The 21678-nt window shown below is 45.0% G+C and overlaps 1 protein-coding gene across 1 annotated transcript in view; it reads left to right on the top strand.

The window, feature by feature from the left end:
* The window catches only part of Entrep2 (endosomal transmembrane epsin interactor 2), a 419262-nt gene that overhangs the window by 337002 nt on the left and 60582 nt on the right, over positions 1–21678 (top strand). Inside the window, exon 4 of the mRNA XM_059273396.1 lies at positions 4752–4886. Within this exon, the coding sequence (XP_059129379.1) occupies positions 4752–4886 (135 nt within the window). The remainder of the gene's footprint in view (positions 1–4751; positions 4887–21678) is intronic.

Below are 21678 nucleotides of genomic sequence, written 5' to 3' on the forward strand. Positions count from 1 at the left end.
AAATATAACAAGCAAAAAATGACTTAGAAAAATAGGTAATGCCCTCAAGCTGGAAAAGTGACTGCGAAACACACAATTGATGGTGAATGACTGAAAACCTTTCTCCTAAAATCAAGAACAAAGCAAACATGCTTATTCTCACAGGACTTACTCAACATGGACACAGGATGCAAGTTCAAGCCTATGTAGTCAGACAAGAAAATAAAATAATCGGCATATAGATTGCAAAGGAAAACAAAATCAACTCGATTTAGATGGCCTTGGTATCTATGTATAAAATCACAATGAAATTTTTAAAGGACAGCAAACAATAGAAATAGATGACACCAACAAAGATCTATTAGATGTGTTTGGAAAGGTTACAGGACACGTTGAAACACAATTTGATGTATTGCTCTACCTTAGAAATGAGAAAGAAGACACTGAAATGTAAAATGAAGTATCATTCATGGTCACTCCAAACCAATATAAATCTAACAAAGCATATATCAGACTCATTCACTGAAAACTCTGTAACAGTAGGGAAATAAATCAAGGTAAGTGGAGAGACGTGCTCTATTCTTGAATTCAAACATAACATAAAAATTAGTGTCCATTCTTCCCAAATTGATGTGCAGGCTTATTTGACTCCTATCAATATCCCAGCAAGAAGTTTTATAGACATTGACAATCATATTCTAAAGTATATATGGGAAGAAGAAGAGGGGGAGGAGGAAATTTTGAAAAGAATAAAATGGGAAGAATCCTTCTATTCCATTTCTGGATTATAGCTGTAGTAAATAAGACTGTGTGTGGTGGAGACAGACAGACAGACCAGTGAAGCCAGAAATGGATTCACACAGATATGAAGCAATGCAGGGGAGAAGGCCTTGCCACGAATAGTAGATTAGCTAGACTAAATCTCTAGGCAAAAATAATCAGCCTCAACCAAAGTCTTTCATCTTACACAAAAATGAACTTGAAAAGTCTTCTGAATCAAAAAGCAATGATAAAATATAAGGCCATTAGAGAAAATCAGTAGAACATCATTAGGATCTAGGGCTCAAAAAACATTCTTACATTAATGATAGGGATGTAAGAGTAAAAAAAAAAAAATGAACATCACCAAAATTGAAAACTTTTGTCTTACAAGTAATTGTCTCAAGATGATGGAGAGACTGAAGGATTGGCAAGCCACGTATTTAACAGAACTGCGGACTGTGTGTTTTGGCTCTTGGCTCTGAAGTTAGAATTGTTTTATTATGCTGTTTAGTGTCCTGTGTTCCTGTTTCTAATTCTCCTCAGTCGCTCCAAAAGGACTGAAGAGCTCTCAGTGTGAGCCTGTCCCAGTGGCTTTGGTGAGCTTTGCTTTCCATTTTCGGAATAGTTCCTGGAGCTGCTGTCTCCTGCTTCAGTGTGACTTGCTTGGTCTCAGAGATGGTCTGTTTGTTCCCTTCGCATTGCCTCGGGATTTCCTTTATGTCTTGCCTATGTACATCATTCTTCTTCTTGGCTTCATCTCTCATTTTGGTGAACTTCTCCCTTCATTACTTTTCTTGCCAAAATTGTAAAGCCAGGATATGAAAGTTAAGGATACTGGCACTGTTCTGGTGCATATAAATTAGAAATGAAAGGAAGGAAGGAAGGAAGGAAGGAAGGAAGGAAGGAAGGAAGGAAGGAAGGAAGGAAGGAAGGGAAAAACACAGTGGAAATTTTCTTGCATTATCTACTACAAAGATCCCTAGAGGCCCAGTAGCTCCATTCAGTAAGTATATTATACTCAAATGAAATGCTGCATGTGTGTCCTGGGACACAAATGCACAATGTCACAGCAGCTTTACTTTTAACTACTGTCTAATTAGGTTTCTGTTGCTGTGAAAAGACACCATGACCACAGCAACTCTTATAAAGAAAGCATTTAATTGGGGTAGCTTGCTTACAGTTTCAGAGGTTCAGTCCATTATCATCATAGTGGGAAGCATGGCAGCATGCAGGCAGACATGGTGCTGGAGTAGCTGAGAGTTCTACATCTTGCATGCAACAGGAAGTTGAGTGACTGTCACACTGAGGGAAGCCTGAGCAAAAGAAACATCAAATGCTTGCCCCCACAGTGACACACTTCCTCCAACAAGGCCACACTTCCTAATAGTGCCATTCCCTTCAGGGGCCATTTTCTTTCAAACCACAACTACCAAGCATTGGCAACAACTGAAATGTCCATCATTAGGTTAGGCATAAAAATAGAGGTATTTTAATATGCCATTTAATATGATGCCAACAAACATCACTCACCCACATCTAAATGTAGTAACACTCTCGGAGTGCATAAAGTTAGGAAAACATGTGAAAGTAACCAAATGGTAAAAATACACAGATGGAAGTAGGCAAGTGATCACTAAAACAGGAAGGGAGGTGGTGAGCTTCCTGGGCAGGGAAGAGAAGGCCTGTGTGTGTTTGCCTTGAACATTGTGTGTGTGTGTGTGTGTGTGTGTGTGTGTGTGTGTGTGTGTGTGTGTGCGCGCTCTTTTACAAAATGAGCGGTAAAGAAAATGGGCAAGGTTGAAAACAGCCCCATCTCCTAAAACATGATGCTGTTTTATGACACACCCCACAGACAACAGTGTGTGAGTCCAGCATCACCTAGGGAGAATTGATGAAGATGCAGGTGAGCTGGGATGCTTATGCCCTTATTGGTAGAGGTATCATTTGGGTAATTTGAAAACTATTAGGTTTTTCATAATAATGTCATGTATGCACATACCAATGGGCAAACTAGATACATAGCTATACTCCATGAATCTCCTGCTGAGGCCTGGGCTGGGATCCTTCAGTTCCCCAGAACTTAGTGTTATCTCTTTCTGAAGGTCATTAGTTCTGGAAGGAGAGTGCAGAATCTCAAAGCCTAGGGAGGTTAAGGCTCAGAGCTCCCATCCTATCCCTTCTGCCCACATTGGCTGGTGAGAACCAGTCACAAAGCACCCCAACCCCCTGTCCCGGGGGGTGCACTGGGATGCATCTGAAGCTGTTCTCCTGTTGATTGATGTGGAGAAGCTGGGGACACAAGCTCCCACACCAGGAAAGCAAAGGCTGAAAGGAAACAATTCTTAGAAGCCTAGGTAAGCCGTGTGATGAAAGGGTCATAGGAACATAGGAATGCAGGGAAAGAGCTTGGTGTGGGCGTTGTTCTGGGACACGGCTCAAATGGGTGCAAATGGAAAGGCAACATGACATCTGGGGACCTGAGCTCCATACTTGCAGGGGACATGTCCCATAGGAAGAGCCAGCCTCTAATGAATCCCTGCACATTCCTTGGCTCTGTGGATGTGGCGGATGTGTCTTGAGTCCTACACCCAGTGATTAGGAATGACAGGCATGATACATGGAAGTCTGTGGCACCATCCTTTGCAGTAAGTACATCATACAATGAAAAATCATTTGTTACAGTTACAGTGGGCCAATATTTGTCTGAAAATAACACAGGCACTTTGAGTCACCTGGTGTGAAACACTTGTCAGGATTTATTGGAAGTGGGCACCTGCTAGTCTTAAGGAAAAGAATTTGTTTCGTGTTACATCAGCTTTGAATAAAATCCCACAGATTTAAGTGAATGTTTTCTGTGTAGGCATTTTATATCCAGGTTTTCTTTCTTTCATTTTTTTTTTTTAAATCCCATTTCCGCTCAGGCACTGGTAAATCTGTTCTTTTTCCTGTAGCTGAGAATCTCAAACTTTTTCCCCCCCGTTTTGCCATTGTTTTTCAAAGTTCTAAGACTGCATCTGTTTCCTTTCATGGCCCTTAATTTTCTGAGCCATTTTAACTTATTCAGAATTTCCTGACAGTGACGAGTCCATCTGAACCACACGTAGTATGACAATAAGCTGTAACTCCAGCTAAACAAAATGAGTGTTGGGTAGAGGTGGGGATGGAAAACCCAGCCAAACCTTCAATATTAGGATGGATTGCATATTGATGGATGGAAAGGAGCTTCAGGGGTCACGGAGTGATGGAGTAAGACAGGAAATTTCTGACCATGAGAGAAGAATGGGGCAAAGCACATCTCCACAGACCAATAAACCCCTGAGTGATTTTCCGATCACATTTATTTCTGTAGCTCACCTGCAGTTCATGGAACTTAAAGATGCCTTCAAAAATAATTTTCCTGTGTGTGTGTGTGTGTGTGTGTGTGTGTGTGTGTGTGTGTGTGTAAAACATACCCATGTGCCATCAGAGGACAACCTTGCATATATGTCCTCATTTTCTACCTTGCTTAAGACAGTGTCTCTAGTGGAGGAAGGGGAAACTGTGGTTGGGATGTATTGTATGAGAGAAGAATTTTTTTTTTCAAGAATAGATTTCAAGAATCAATTTTCTTTGTCAATGTGCACACTAAACTGGCTTGCCTGTGAGCTTCAGGAACCCTTCTGCTTCTGCTTTCCATTCTGCTACAGGAGCTCTAGGGTTGCCGACACGTGCTACTTTGCCTAGCTCCCCATAGGCTCTGGAGATTCGAACTCAGATGCTGGTGTGCATGTGGCAAACCCTTTATCCGCTGAGCCAGCTCTCCAGCTCTCTTTTCTTGAATCATTGCTTTTGAAAAAGAAGTTGAAGTAATTCCTGGTGGCGTTCATGGCCTTGGTCAGTGGAAATGGCTCTAGGTGTGATGGTATGTTTCCACTGGAGCCATGTCATGTGTCCTTCTGTGTCAGACCTCGGAGCATACTTGACAGGCCAAATGTCGTGCTAACGCGAGGCTTCTCTGTGTTCCTGTTTAGATCAAGTTCGACAGCGTGGAGGTGTGTGTCTGCTGTGAGCTGCAGCACCACTCCTCCGGATGCAGCAACCTTGGGGAGACCCTGAAGCTAAACCCCCTGCAGGAGAACTGCAACGCTGTGAGGCTGACCTTGAAGGTGAGTCTAGCCACTGCCTGTGCGCGCATTTCTTCCCTCTCCTGGAGACATTAAGGAAGATTTATTAGCATATAGATTCCTTTCAGCTCATGATTCATCCAGGTGGTTGGATGCTGAGGGACCGTCCTTCCGGAAAGAGCATTTTAAAGGGTTGTAGATTGTCATTTGGAAGCTCTGATTCCTGGGTCCCTGTTTCCATCTTTACCGGGTCATTTTCCTGCCTCTGACAAATGCAAAGTAGGATGAAAATGGCTGAAAGAGTTCTTCACAGATGAGGTTGCCATGGTTTCTTCTGTTGTCCTCACAGTCTCTGCTGTTACTCCAAGGACCACATGGTTATTCATTTTACTTTTAAAAAGATATTTAGGGCAGGTGAGATGGCTCAGTGGGTAAAGACCCTTGCCACCAAGCCAATGACTGAGTTAGACCCCCAGGGCCCACCTGGAGGAAGGAGAGAACTGACTCCAGAAAATTCTCTTCCCTCCTCTTCACACACAGTGGCGTGCTCATGCACACCCACATATAAATAATAAAAAAATAAATAAATGTAATTCAAAGATATTAAAGAAAGAAATCTTGAGACCTCCCATGGCAATCTGTTCTCCTATAAAGCATTTGATCTTTTATGAAGGGGACATAGGGTCTGGGCATGGTGATGCTCCTTTAATCCCAGCACTCGGGAGGCAGAGGCAGGTGGATCTCTGTGAGTTCGAGGCCAGCCTGGTCTACAGAGTGAGACCTTGTCTCAAAGAAAAAGTGGGAAGACCATATGGAAATGCTCTCTATATTATTCTTCCCCCGTCTGTCTTCTTACAAGGGTTATTTTACTGGAAACCTGAAATGGCTGCTTAAAAGTACATATGGACAGCCAACCCAGTCCTTTTCTTGTCCCTGAACAAAAGCAGCTGAAATGTTTTGAAAAGCTGTGCTGCCATCAAAGGGCCTCTTGGTTGGTGGTGAGACCGTGTTTACAGTGTAGAGCTCTGGCCTGTGGCGGGAAACGGGGTTTATATGGACCACAGGCTTCAAAGACAGCTGCTTCCAACCAGGAGAAGAAGGAAGGTGGTCACGTGGGAGGTTCCTGCACTTAGTCTGGAGGGAGTTTCTCCAACACCTGCTCTATCACATGGAGAAATGGCCAAGTTCAAGGTCCTGGTTCCCACCGAAGTGACAGCTCCAGTGAAAATGGAAGAAGGCAGAACTGCAGGTTCCCGGGGATGCTCTTCTGGTACCATCGCTTGTGGTCCTACATTACATACCTTCACCGTCCATAACGTCTCACATGCTGCGGTCTGCTCAGGAGCAGTGCCCAACGCCTGCACGGCCATTCATAGCCCACTGGGGAGTGGGCAGACTTTGCTGATCTCATTCTGACATCGTCTAAGTTGCTGCTGGAGCCCAGGTGTGCTTTCTTTCCACATTTAAAGAACATAGTCAGACCATAGGTAATTACAGAGACAGTATGACCACCACCTCCTAGAAAAGCCAGCAAGCTCCCAGGGAATCTCAGGCTCTGAGGGCCACTTGTGTGGATCAATCAACTTTATGCACTACAAAAAAATCCCAGTAATCTACTTGGAAGAGAAAAGGTTTAGTTTGTTGTATAGTTTTAGAATTTCAAGCGTGTGACCAAATGCCTTCTGCTCTGGGCCATGGTGAGCCTGCACATCATGCCAGCAAGCGTATGGTGGGACAGAATCACTTATCTTACCACAAGCCAGGGGGTGGAAACAAAAGAGGAAAGGGCCAGGCTCCCACAATCCCCTGGGAGGGTATCCTCCAGTAACCTGAGGACTCTTAAAGTCTTGCCTCCTAAACCCTCAAGTTTTTAATATTTATTTATTTTTATTTTATATGGACTAACATAAAATTGCTTGTTTGTGCCTGGTGACCACAGAAGCCAGAACAGGATGGAATGGGAATTACATAAGGTTATGAACTGCTGTGTGGGTGCTGGGAATCAAACTCTGCCCCTCTGTAAGAGCAGCAAGTGCTCTTAACTGCTAAGCCACCTCTCCAGCTCCAACGATCCAGCTTTTAACAGTGGACCTTTGGCAGAACATTTAGCCAAACCATCCTGCTAGTTCTTTAAGCTAAAGGGTTATATAGAGTATTTGGTCTGTTACCCCAAAGCCCTGGACTTCTCCTTGGAATCTTTATTCAGTGAGACTCAGGACCCACATACACGAGCCCTCTAAGGAGCTGTGAATTGAAGTTTGGGAATGATGCTTTCTTTAAGGTGCAGGTTCAAGTCTGGGGTGGCCTGGACTGTGCAGTCTCATCCGTGTGCACTGTACCATTACCTTGATGAGAGATAAGGCAATGGGAAATTTGTTTACGGGTTAGTCAAATGGAATAAAGTCCAGGAATTCAAACCAAGGCTGACTGGCCTAGCTGACTGTTAGAAGCTGATCAATGGCTCTTCCTCATGTAGATACAGATACCCTGGATGCTGGTAAGAGTCAAAAGGCTCTCCCAAACTTCTTATTGATGCTTTTTTTTTTTCAAAATAGACTCAAGGCAGAAGCTATCAGAGCTGATGGCAGGAGGCTCAAAGGAGGCAGGTTGATGCCCACATTGGGAGGGTGATGACCTAGCCATAGCAGTGACTGGAATTAGGAGAAGAGGGACCTTGCCCCTGTCCCTGAATGGAGGCCTCTGTAGGGAGTAGTGGTGCCGTGAAGAAAACTCACTGTTGCCTGAGAGCAGCAAGATGGAGACCTTTGGACTCGAGTGTCTGTCTGTGGCTTATTGCTGTCTTCCAATTTTGCTATTCTTCTGGACTTGTCTCTATTATCCTAGGTCCTTAGAATTTCCATATACACTTTAGATTATGCTTGTCAATTTCTATGGTGGTCCTGCTGGGATTTTGATTGAGATTGTGTGGAACCTACACATTGCTTTGAATGCGTCTATTTAGGTCTTCTTTTATTTCAACAGTGTTTATTATCTTCATCAGCATGTAATTTTCAGTTTATAGATCTCCACATATTTTGAGTTATTTGTCCTTTCCCCCCATTTATTGGTGCTATTTTCATAATACTTTAGAATCATCTCATATTGTTATGTCTGAATTTGATGCTTGTTACTGACCTTGTGTCCTGTGATCTTACTAAAGTCAGTTACTAGCAGGAGGGACTCTTTGGTAGCTGATGTTTTGGTAGTGCAGAGGCTGTTTGACATCTCCTATTCTGTATTAGCCAGGGTTGTCTAGGGAACAGACCCAGCAGGGCACTTATAGACATAAATACAGTCGGGGGATTTGACTAGGGGTGCTGGGAAGTCTCACAATGGGCTGTCCACAGTCAGAGACCCTGGGGTTCTAGCAATGGAGCACACTCCAATGCCAAAAGCTTCCTAATTAAGGAAACAGACTATAACCCTCAGCCTAAGGCCAGAGAACCTGGGAAGCCTCTGGTGTAGGTCCCAGAGTTCAGAGTCTTGGAGTTCTCCATGTCCCAGGCAGGAGAGGACTGAGGAAGGGGGACCTCACCGTCATGTTTTGTTGTGTCTGAGACTCCAGCTAATTGGATGGTGCCTAACTGCACTAAGATTTGACCTTCCCACGTGCCCCATGACTCGTGGGCAGCTCCCCTTCCCAGACATACCTGGAAACGTTGCTTTACTGCTTCTCTAGGCATCCTTCATCCAGCCCATCAGCACCTGAAATGCCCTCTCCACACTCCACTCTGGATGGCTCATTCCTTTTCCTTGCTTTTTTGCTGTAACTGGGAACTTCAGGATACTGCCAGATGGAGGTGTGAAGGGCACATGTTCTCTCCCTGTTCCTGACTTTAAAGCTTAAGAATACTGTTTGCTCCAAATCGCTCCGCGATCCTCATCGCTGGATGGTATAATCCACTTCTATCCATCAGAGGATGTTGGATTTTGTTCTTTTCTTACAGCATCTATGTAGGTCATCTATGTATGGAAATCAAGCTCTCAAAAAACCAAATAATACTGATGTATCCCAGCAGGCAGTGGACAGAGCTAAAGCTCTGGAATCCAGCCCTATTCTATAGTCTGTTTGTTTGTTTATTTTTCAACCTCTGTAGTTTGAGCAGTGGTATTGAATTCTGTCTATGTGACCATCAGTCTCTCTGGATTCTGTGTATGTGAGCATCCTTGGGTGGTCTCTGGGTCCTTGATTACTGAAGGGAAGTTTCTATTACAGTTTAAGCATACTTAGAGATGCAGCTATTGCAGACAGCCCTTGGGTCATTCTTTGGTAAATGAGCTCTTGCAGTTTAACAGGACAGCTGTGTCAATCACGTCTTAAGACATCTTTGCAAACATGCTTTGCAAACCTTTGCCTTCTTGAGATAAGAGGAAAGGGATTCAACTGAAACAGGCAGGAGTACAAGCAGAGCTCAGTAAAATTTTAACACATCTTAATCCTACAGCTCTACTTAATCCTGTGGCTCTCAGGCAGAACCAAGGAAGCCTTCCTAGTGCAGGGCAGCAGCATCACAGAATACTAAATGTCTAGCCTATGTTCTTCATTTCCTCTTTGATCTTATACTCTTATCATCTGCAGTCTGATAGCATGGTGACAGAAAGTGACTTCTCACTGGTGAGCCAACCTGACACCCCTAAACTCTTCTCAGTCACCTCCCTTGATTATATTGATGGCCCTATGTAGATGTAATTCTGAACTGTTTTTCTAAATAAGAAACATAGAGCCAGATGCAGAGTTAAAAGCCCCAGAGGTCAGAGCAGTAGCTAAGAGCTGAGACCAAGACCACCTTCTTACCATCTGCTGCTGCTACAGTCCTTCCCCTGAGAAAGAGACCTACTTCCTGTGTGTCTGTCTTTTTATTGACTTTCTGTTCTGCCTTCTCATTGGTTGTAAACCCTACCACATGACCTCCTTGTCAGTGCCTGTCTATACAGACCTCCAGGTCTCTATGGTTGGTATTGAGATTAAAGGCGTGTGTCTCCATGCTGGTGATGTCCTTGAACACACAGAGATCTGCCTGTCATGTGATCAGGATTAAGGGCATGTGCTACCACTGCCAGACTTCTACTAAATGGCTTGTTATTAGCTCTGATCCCCAGGCACTTTTATTTATTAACATACAAATAAAATCACATTTCAGCACAAATAAAATATCACTATAGCCCTAAGTATTAAAGCATTTTTCATTTCTGTGACTTCTTTTTTTATTTTTTCAAGACCATGTAGCCAAGGCTGGCCTTGAACTTCTGGTCATTCTCCTGCCTCAGCCTTTTGACTGCTAGAAGTTCCATGCAGGAGCCACTGGTCCTGGCAGGCAGCTATTCCCTGTTCCCAGTGTTTCCACTAGGCTGGTCCTTCTCGCGTCCATCTGTCTGATGACTGTTCGTTGTCCACCTTTCCCACTAGAGCTGGTGTTTGGCTGCATTTGTTCTGGGTGGGTTCTCCTGTTTCTCCTTGGAGGTTCCGTCTCTTTCCAAGAATTTGGTTGGTTGCCCTGTGACCTGGAGTGTGAACGGGCTCAACTTCAGTTGGGATTTTTGCAGAACTCGGTGTTCTGTCCCAACTGTAAGGCAGTGCCTTTACCAGTTTTCTCTAGCCTATGACACACATGGACTCCTGTTCCAGAAGAGTCTATCTCTGCCCATATAAAATCCTTGAGAACTGCTCCCCCAGACATCCCACCTTAGGACATGCCATTCTCTTTTGTCTTTGAGTATTTACAAAGAGAAAATCCTAAAATCCTCCTAACACCTTTCCAGCCTTTTCAATCTTTTATAAACGGTACTTAAAATTCTCTAAGCTGGGGCTGGCGAGATGGCTGAGTGGTTAAAAGTACTTGCTGCTCTCACAGAGGACCTGGATTCAGTTCCCAGGATGCACTCTCAACCTGCTGTAACTCCACTTCATGGGGACCCTTGCCTCTTCTGACCTCTGCTGACTCCTGAAAGCACATGGTGCAATACATATGCTTAGTTACGTGCACATACACATAAAATAAAATTAATTAAAAAATTGCAATTAATTCATTAAAAATTTCTAGTTTTTCCCACAAATTGCAAGGCTGTATTTCTCAGCTCCCCATGGTTGCTGTGGGCACATGAGCAAACTTATATGTATCATTTCCAAAACCTTGACTGTGGAGTGAGTCTTCCCTCTGCCATGGAAAGTGAAAAGTTTCAGTGTTCTGCCCCATGAGCTGCTCACCGCAGGAAACAGAGCCTCAGGCACTTTACTCAGATTGGATATATAATATGAATGAGAAGTAAGGTTTTGTTGTTTTGTTGGGAGATATTTGTCACTGCGGCTGACCAGGCCCACCTTGCTGTATGCTCTTACTCCTTGTCCATCTTTCCCCCTGGAGTTGGTAAGACAGTTTTGGGGTGCAATTTCAATAGCGTTTTTCAATTATTAGGTCTATTAGTCTCACTAAGGTGTGTCTTGATACCCTGTGGCCATTAGGTGTATGTTTACATTTTGCTCTATTTCAGACAAGTTTTATTTTTTAAGGATTTATTTTATTTATTTATTTATATTTTTATTTTTTATGTATACAGTGTTCTGCCCACACGTGTCCTTGCAGGCTAGAAGAGGGCACCAGATCTCATTACAGGTGGTTGTGAGCCACCATGTGGGTGCTGGGAGTTGAACCCAGGTCCTCTGGAAGAGCGATCAGTGCTCTTAACCACTGAGCTATCTCTCCAGCCAGCCCCAGGATTTATTTTTACTACTACTTTAAAATATGTTTCAGTATGTGGATGTGCACATATGGGCGTAGGTACCCGTGGAATACAAAAGAAGGCATCAGATCCTCAGCAGATAGAATGACAGGCAATTGTCAGCCACCCGATGTGGGTGCTGGGAACCTGACTTGGGTCCTCTGCAAGAGTGGTGTGACTCAGGCACATCTCTCCCACCCCACACACGTTTTCTTGAAGTGTGTATTTGATCCTCCCCTCCCTCCCCCACAGTTCTATGTATTTACAACAACAGTGGCACATTGTGTGGACCGTTTTTATCGATGTTTCATAACTGCCATTTTTCTCTCATTATAACTGCGTTTTCTGCCCCGGTTCACTCTGTTTTTCTGAAGTCTCTCCCTGGCTGTCCCCGCAGCGCTGCCTTGCCCTCCGCTTCCAATGTGATATTGAGCTCAGGCAGCCCTCTTGTCAACCTTCTTCATTCAGTCCCGGAAGCCTTGGACCTGGGGCTCAGCCCTTGGACTCCAGCTGCCTTCTTCTTCCCTCGTCCACCTCTTCACGGGTCTTTCTTAGATCCTTCTTCTGAGCAACGTGGATACATCAAAGCCCTAAAGCAGATTCTGGCCCCCTCAATGCTAGCACAAGCTTGTGTTTTGCTTGAGACATTTTACTTTCTTTTCACAATTACAGATGCTTCTTCCTCCAAGAGATGCATAAATCTAATCACATTGTCGAGTCTTCTTGTAATTACTGGTGTAGTCATTTTTAACATAACGTTGCTGTTGAAAACTTAAGACATGCCGTGATGGATGACTTCCTCCTAGGAAGGGGGGACTCCTTGGGGCCCCGTGTTGGGCCTGAGAACAAATCTGGGTTGTGGCAAATGGGGTCACCCTGGGCAGGACTGATCTGCACATATGTTCAGGGGGCCCTGTCTAGCCTTTGAGGAATGCTCCCGATACCTAGTGGGTGAGGAGACTTGAGAAATACTTCCTTGATTGGTTTCCTTCATCTCTCTGTTTAGGTCAGCAATTACAGTGGCTTCATTAATCTTTGGTATGGTCTCATTTGAGGTCTTGCTTCTCTTATTAGTAACACTGCATGTCTAAGTGTCCATATTTAATTATAGATTATCCATCCTTGGATAAGGAACTCAGCTGTTGCTGGCAAAATCCCATAATAGTTGGCACGGCAGTCAAGGAGCTTTGGTTTTTGTAGTGCTGGAATGACTGGTACTGACTTAGTTTGGCTAAATGCTTGTTGCCTGTGATACTACCCTCCCTGTCCCCTGCATGGCACATGGAGGTTAGTTACACAGGAACAAAGAGCCCAGAGCTATGTCTGTGGCTGATGCGGAAGGGACTTGGAATCCACAATAAGATGCAGATATGGTGTGTCTCATCACTCATGTAGTCTTTGCTTGTTTGGAGGCCTTGAAGCTCTACATTTCTTTCTGCCTCCTGCTCTGCCCTGCCCTGCCCTGCTCTGTCCTGCCCCACCCTGCCCCACCACACCACACCTCTGGCCATTCTGAAGCATTAATGAGAATGGAGGGGGGGGTTGGGGAACACGATCCTCTCTCTTAAACATAACACACAGCCATGGTGAAATGTTCAATTCTGTATCCACCAAGTTGAGGACAGAACAGACCCGACAACTTAAGGGGACCCAGAGTTCCATTGTGCCAGGCTGGGATTCTCGGATCTCTATAGACTGGGGCATGGTGACATCCTATTGTTGAAGCACTCATTGTGTGGGAGAGAAGACCACAGTCTGGGAGAGGTCAGGAGGGCCCTGCGATCTGGGCAGTGAGCAAGTTTCCGTTGTGGGTCTCAGTCCCCCATGAACCCTGCCCTGCCCTGGTGAAGGGGCATAACTGAGTCATTCTGAGTCTTCAGGAAGCAGGATACGAAAATGAGGATGTGGCTCTCTGATTTCCCAAAACTTTGACAGTGGCGAGTCAGTGAAAAATCAAGTCTGTGCACCCTTCTGGATGAAGTACTGTCTATTCTTCTTGTAAGAAAAGATGATGAAGAAGTGATAAGCTTTTTAAAAATTAGTGTTTAAGGATTGTATTCACCGGGTCAAACCCACACAAATCTGTGACATTTTCTATTCAAGTATCGACAGAATTTTTAAAGTCATAAAAATCAGAGTTGATTCATGGAATATCCATAATGTGCTATACTGTATTTACCCCCCCTCCCAAATTCCTTGCTATTTTCAAGAAAGCCATTGTGGTTTTGTTATAGTGACCCAATTCTAATTCAAAACAGATTGGAAGACCTTGTCTCATGTACCTGATTTAATTTATCAAGCGACACTAAACCAAATAACCCAAGGAAAGCTAACCCACAGGCGAGGAGATCAGCATTTCCCCAGAAACCAGAGAGTTCCCAAGAGGGTGTGTGCTGACTGTAATGGTGCTTCATCTCCAAGAAAGCTTGAGAGAGAGAGAGAGAGAGAGAGAGCCAAGATAGTTTCCCTAAAAACCTAGAGACGTGAAAAATCAACTCATCCCTCAGTCTTGATCCTGTTCTTATTCATGCTAAGGAAATGAAAACAATTTGTGAATAAATGAATGATTTTGTGGTAAAACTTGAGCACTGACTGCAGTATGAAACACCAGACCCATACACCCCATTTTATCAAAGACACATGCACACACTACATATACCCCTCAAATGCACACACTTGCACATACCCCACACATTCACACCTGCACACATACACTTTCCCAGCACGCTTATGTGCACACATGCTGCTCACATTCACACCTCTCCTAGGATTGCCCATTCCATTTTCAGAAATGGGTATCTACACAGAGCGGCTCTACAGATGCAGCACATCTCTACACAGCTTAAGAAATCTCACCCCCAAAGTTCTAAGGTGGTGCGGTGGCTGATAGGCACCTCCGGCAGATGGGATATAGTCAGAGATGAGACAGGTGCCACGTTCTTGCTGTCCCATCTATACTAGCAACCTTAAGCCTCCGAGGAAAGGAACATCTAGAAACACTGAGCTAAGTTCTGATCACTTAGTCCCAGACGCCTGCCTCTCCTAGTAGAAGATGTGCTCCCGAACAGCATCTCTTTCACTGGCTGCTTCCTGCGCCATGCTGCTAATGGTATCTACATTCCTCTGCATGGCAAAGATACCATGTTTCTTCTGACATACACACTGACCAACGCTTGAAACACTGATGGTGTTAGCTGTCCTTTGAAATACTTGCATTGACTGGCTAGTCCACTGAAGAGTACTTGTACCTATTGAGTTCACACCCAGTCCAAACAGTTCAGATACTGAGGTAAAAGATATTTTTGTGGAATGTGTATAGTGTATGTTTATGGAATAGGTATATTAATCTCATCCTCTTAGTAAAATTGGCAAAGCTCTCAGGGAGTAGCCTAGTCAGACTGTCTTTCTGTGGTTCTAGCCCCATGTAGCTGGAACTTGTGGATGGATATCAGGGGCACACATATACACTCTGCTCTTACAAGTTGGGACCTGAGAAGCCAGACATAGAGGAAGCAGGGGCAGAAAGGCCCCTCACTGCTTAGGGCCAGAGTGTTTATGTGATGCTATCTTTACCTCCCTCCCCCACATAGAAAGCTACCCTTAAGTCTCCTTCTCTTTCCAGAGAAGACACGCAACTTTCAAGGAAATGAGCCACACAGAGCCCTGGCACTCCCTGCACTTAACATGTTCTTCTCCAGTACCAGCTTCTACTCCCCCAACACAGAGCATGCCCCCACCTCAGGTTGTCTTTTGATCTCCAAAGCATGTGCAGTGGGGCATGGTCCTAAATTAATGTAATACGCGACTTAGGCATGGATGAGATGGAGGGGCAGTTATAAGAGTTGGCAGCCACTGAGAAAGTGGGAAGACCCGAGGTGCATCTGCATCTGAGGTTCTGTTGCTAAATTATCTCCAACCAGAACTGCTGCGCATGTGGAGATTATGTAGGCACAGATGCCCCACCTCTTATCACACCCGAAATACAAAAGTCCTATGAAACCAAGATCCTGCATCACCATAGACATTAAGAAAGACAGAGGGACTGGTCCTTTCTGGAGTGTTCTAGAAGTTTCTGCAATACGAACACCAAGCAATATAGATAGACCAGCTTTTTGAACCTTTATATGAAGTATATGTGAACTATATATGAAGAAGTGCACCTTAATTTTGCAGAGCAAGGACTGCTAGGTGTCTGGTAGGCTAGATAAGAAGTCAGTTATGATACAAATGGGGTCATTTTTGGAAAGCTTAATGCTAAAGACACTCTTAATCTCTGTGAGCTGCGACCCCATTATTTAAAATGACCACAGATATTTTAAGGTCTAATGTAATGCAGCCTGTAAATGTACCTTTAAGATGTGACAGCCCTCTCAGCCTCCTGCCCCCCACACCATCCACCCAGTTGGTTGCCCTGGTTCCTCTCCTAACAAGAATTGTGTAGCCACTCCTAATACAGGGGCTGTGACACAGAAGAATTCAAGTCAACCTCTTAGAGAGAGCAGTCTGGGGAGGACTCAGATGCATTGTGAGAGAAACAGGTGCAATCCTTCACCCCTCACAGGAACCCACAACTTCTTCCTTCATGCTGCAAGTTGTCTGCAGCATGCTTTCCATTCCAAGGTCTGGAGACAGGACTGTCAGGGCTCAGCAGTGGACTGGTAGTCTAGGACTCACTGACCTCATCTGCACACTCAAAAACCTCCCAGTCACTCAAGTGTCCAAATAAAGGGCTTAAGGGGGGTTCTGTTGCTTGTGCAGGAGGCAAGTATGAGGCTAGAGAACGTGTCTGAGCAGCAGCCTGAGGAAAGTGCACTGAGCCCACACCTGGACATGAGAGGCTGTTTTGAAGGCATTTCATTGTTTTCAGAGTTTGGAATGAGGATTGGAATGAGAGGAGAATGTGATGTGGAGAGGTAAACATGCCCTCGGAGAAAATGTTCAGGAACGAGGGAAGGCTGAGACCATCAGAAAGTCAGCACAACAAAGTCTGCTGGTGGGAGATCAAACTGCGTGAGTAAAATATGTACGGTTACTGTGTACGGGCGATACCATAAGAAAGCCTTTATTATAGATGAGTGGGTAAAGAAAGAAAGGATGGAATGAGAGAGAGAGAGAGAGAGAGAGAGAGAGAGAGAGAGAGAGAGAGAGAGAGAGAGAGAGAGAGGTGAATTCATAGGTTTCTTTGGGGCATTGATATAATTCAGCAATCAGTAGGCAACCGGTTACAGGAACTTCCGAGGAATAATGTAATCACGGAAGAGCTGAATAAAATTATTGTGTGTGGCTTGTTATATCAAGTCCACGGGGGAGGTAGTCAAATTGAGAGGGGCCTCAGGAGAGAGGCTGTGGCATGGGACATAATGTACCATGGCCGAAGCAACTTAGGGGCAGGATAAGACCTGATAGTGTGATTTCTTTTCTTTTTCTTTCTTTTCTTTTTTCTTTCTTTCTTTCTTTCTTTTTTTTTTTTTTTTTTTTTTTTTTTGCATAGGAACCTGGTGGGGCTTCTCTGAGTAACATCCCTTGTGAGCTTGTATGCACAGCTCTTTTAATACATTGTATTGTCTTCCAGCCTCTGTGAGGCTAGCAGGGTGGTGGACTTCTTTATTTTTATTCTAGAGGGAGAGACAGGGGGGCTACAATGTGTAGGGAGTGAGCTGTGTTTCACAACTAGATTCCTTGGCTTCCATACCCGATTTGGTCCATCCTCTGCTCCCAGCGTAATCCACTTGCTAGAGGACAGAGACACAGTGGTGCCGGAAGCATTGTGGCCGACCCTGGACAGCCAAGGAAGCCTTGCTGTTCAAATGATAGGATGCCTGTAGCAGCCCCTTGCCCCATGCACCGACTGGCACATCTTAGCATCGATTAACATACATCCTGCCCCTCAGAATTGATTGACAAGTTCAACACACACACACACACACACACACACACACACACACACACACACACACATGACAATTGTGTGACAAGTAGCTCCAAGCTTGTCTAGCCATGACACTTGTGTTAGTTGGCTTCCTGTTGCTATAATAAAACTCTTGAGACCCAGTCATTTATAAAGTATAGAAGAAGCTTATTTGGCCCATGGTTCTAAACAGTGGGGTGCCCCGAAGTGTGGCATTTGGTCTTGGTATGGCAGAGGGTGTCACATGATGAGCAGAGAAGTGTGCTAGCTAGTTCCTGTCTCCCTTTTCATAAAAAGCTACTAATACTGTCATGGGGGAGGGTGTCCCACCCACTTGGCTTCATCTAGTCCTTATATCACCACTCCCCCCACCCCCTGGCAAAGGAACCCACCTCCAACTGCCTTCAACATGTACATTTAAGGGGAAGTTTAATTTTGTTTATCTTTTTATGTGTATGTCTGTGAGCTTGCATGAGTTTAGGGGCACCATGTGTATACAGGAGTCCACAAAGGCCGGATGAAGGCATAAGGTCTCCTGGAACTGAACTTACAGATGGGAGGGAACCAGGTCCCCTGGAACTGGAGTTACAGATAGTTGTGAGCTGTCATATAGGAGCTAGGATGGAACCCAGGTCCTCTGCAAGAGCAGCCAGCACTAAGCCACCTCTCCAGCCCCATCAAGGTTAAGGTTTAAACACAGGAAGTTTGGAGGTAAAGCGTTCAGACCATAGTTTATTATAATGTCCTATGACATACCCCAAAGGAACCCCTCACCTTAGTGTTCCCTCCTTCCTTCCACAGGTCCCATGATGGCTTAGAAGCAACCTTTGTCATGGGGTGACCTTTGCCATTCCCTGCACAGCTGCACACTTTCACCAAAATTTACATAATAGTTTGCCCATTCATGGTGCAGTGAGCAACTGTCGCTTCCCACCCATCTTCGCGTGTCTGTACCATGTAGATATGGGCCACTACAACTCTTGTCATGCACGTCTCCTGTGAGTGGATCTGGCTTGTCTCCAGCTTCTCTGGTGTAGCAGTGGGCACTCAATCGCCATGTGCACTTTGCAGCACAGGCTAGATTTTCTCTAGCGTGCATACCTCTGGTGGCGGGAGGATGCACTGGCCAGACTTTCCCTCTTGCTCTCCATGGCAGCTGTACTGACTGACTCATGGGCCTTGGAGGAGACGCCCTTGCTTCTGGATGCCTTCACTTTACACATGACTTCTTGCTATCTGTGTCCCTAATGTGAGGGTGGCCCATCTTGTCAGTTTCCCTGGTAGGTTATTTGCTCTTTATTCTAAACTATTGCCCTCTACTATTCCAGCATCCCTCTGTTTGTGTTTCATCCTTCCACGTTGTCTGGGTGCTGTTTGTCGTAGAGGAGCTTTTGGTTGTAAAGCAGGCAAATTCAGTTCCTTTGTGATTGTCATTTTGTATTGGGTTTTAAGAAATAGTTTCCTGTCCTGAACTCATAAACATGTCTAGATTTTATGTTTCAAAACTTGGCCTTTCACATTTGGGGTTTAACTTTGTATCCTATTTCATACACACACACACACACACACACACACACACATCTCCTTGTTTAAAGATGTCTAGTTTTCATTTGTTCATTGGTTGGAAGCTCTTTACTGAGCACACCCTGCCTTGGCAAGTTCACCCACTTCCACAGTCCCATGAGTCCTTATCTCTGTGTTGGTCCCTTCTCTATTTAAGCTGACTCGAACCCAGATGACCCACTTAGGGACTAGATGCCTGTCACCTACCACTCCGATGACTGAATACTGGCTCACTTTCACTGCCTGCTGTGGCTCCAAGCTATTGTAGGTCTGTCAGTCATTCCACACTCAGAGATGGACTAGACTGTTCTCACAGATGAGGATCCCCAGACAAGCATGAGTTTACAAGCCTCCATTTGTGTAGAGTCACAGAGGCTCAGCCGACAAGCAGGACTCCCTGGGTTTGGACCCCACCATTCTCCTCAAGCAGCTCCCTAATGGGACCTAGCATCTCAGCTCCTGCCCCTCTCTCCCCAAAACAACCAGTGAATGATATCATCATCACTCCTGGTTGTTCAGGGTAGAGAGCTTGGGATTGTCACCTCTTCCTCTCTATTCCCCTCCTCCCCCCTCTTCCTCTTCTCTTTTCTAGGCATCCTGTCCATCTTGTCCTTCAGTCCATTCTCTACTACCTCCTGCCTGCTGGTCCACTCCTTTCATTCTAGCTACTCGGGAAACTGAGGCAGGAGGATCACTTGAACCCAGGAGTCCAAGGCCAGCCTGAGCAACATTATGAGACCCTGTTCTCTAACAGGAGAAAAAGTAGAAGCTAGGGCTCTGGTGGGGGACAGGAAGTGTGTCAGAGGGAAGAAGAAGAGTGGCTAGATTTATTGTGGGAACAGATCTTCCAGCCGCTGTAGGAACAGGACTAAGAGGCTCGGGTTGGAGGCCAAGAGCTGGTGAGGGCTGAACCTTCAGAGGCCACGGCAGAGGAAGAGGTTGATTTGATCAATGTTGCTCCGCCATCCTTCTTTGGCTTTCTGAAATTTTCATGACCCACAGTCAACCTTGATCCAAAAATATTAACTAGGAAATTCCAGAAGTAAACAACTGAAAAGTTTTGAACAGTGTGCCATTGTGCATAGCATGATGAAATTTCACACCATCCCACTCTCTCCCACTGGGAACGTGAGTCATGCTTTTGTTCAGTGTATCCATGCTGTATGCACGGCCTGCTTGCTCATCTGTCATCTGCAGCATCTGGGTTACAGGATCGGCTGCTGAGGGATCACAGTTCCGACAACCATCGTTTTTCCTCAACGGCAGTTCCAAGAGCAACCGAGAAAAGCAGGACCATTAGACATATGGGCTTCAGACACCCACTGTGGGGGTTAGAAAACACCCTCTACAGATATTGTTTCAGAGGTATAACTGTCAAAACTGGAGACCAGGAGGCAAGGAAGAGAAACATTCTGAAGTCTGCTGGCCTGGCCCCAACGATGAAGTGCCAGGGTTATCTGTCGAGCCTTAATGGGGGGTGGGGGGGTGTTGAAGACTGCAATAAAAATGTGGGGACTCTAGGTTCCTGCCCAACACATGACACCTTTCCTGGCAGACAGATCTCACAGGTGCCAGCCCCTGCTTGGTCCTTGGTGGGTTTGTTGTCTGTTATATGCTGTGGTGAGATGGAGAGGAGTGCACCCCTGACCTCAGGTAGCCAGCAGCTGCTCTCCCCTCTGCGTCCCTCCTCAGCCTGTTCCCACTCTCAAGCACTGGCCATTCTGCCCTGAAATTTACCTCCATGTTTGGGCTTGGGAGATGACTCAGTTGGTCAAGTGTTTGCCATTCATCAAGACCGGAGTTCAACCCCCTAAAACACATGTTGGCCGGATGTGACAGCACATGCCTGTATCCCAGCTCTGGGAACATGAGACAGGAGGATGACACTGGTCAGCCATTTAGCTGAATTAACCAGCTCCAGGTTCAGTCAATGACCCTGTCTCAAAAAAAATAAGGTGGAGAGTGATGGAGAAAGACACCCAACATCAACTTCTAGCCTCCATACATACACACATGTATGTACATACACACAGACACAGACACAGACACAGACATACACACACACACACACACACACACACACACACACACACACACACGCACACACACATCACCATGATCCTTAATAACCTTCTCCCTGTATCCTCAAATGAACTGCTATCTGCTTTGGCCCTGGAGGGCATTCAAGGGAACTATGCAGTCAGGCAGAGTGAGGAAAGAGGCAGGCTGATGGCTTTAAGGGAGTGTGCGGCTGCTAGTTAAATAGACTGGGAATGTTACTTCTGGCAATAGATATTTCCCAAGCACTCAGGAGGCAAAGGCTAATAAGATCACTTAAATGACTTTGTGTGCTATTGCTATTTCCCACAAGTGCCTCTTCATTCTTTTTAACTTCATTCTTAATCTTCCTAGACTTTAATCAAACTGCTTTTGCTTATACTTAACCTTATCGGGGTAAAACTAGTCACTAGGAGACAGAGCATTCAAGAACCAGGAAAATAGCATAAGGAAAGGCAGGAAGACATCTGAATTTTATTTGATCATATGATCAAAAGAAGAAAAAGAACATGGTATAATATTTAGGCCACACAAGAACATTCTTTGGATAAATGTGGCTTTAGTCTATTTTCTGTTGCTATAATAATA

Source organism: Peromyscus eremicus, chromosome 1 (assembly GCF_949786415.1).
Source record: "Peromyscus eremicus chromosome 1, PerEre_H2_v1, whole genome shotgun sequence".
Taxonomy (NCBI): Eukaryota; Metazoa; Chordata; class Mammalia; order Rodentia; family Cricetidae; genus Peromyscus; species Peromyscus eremicus.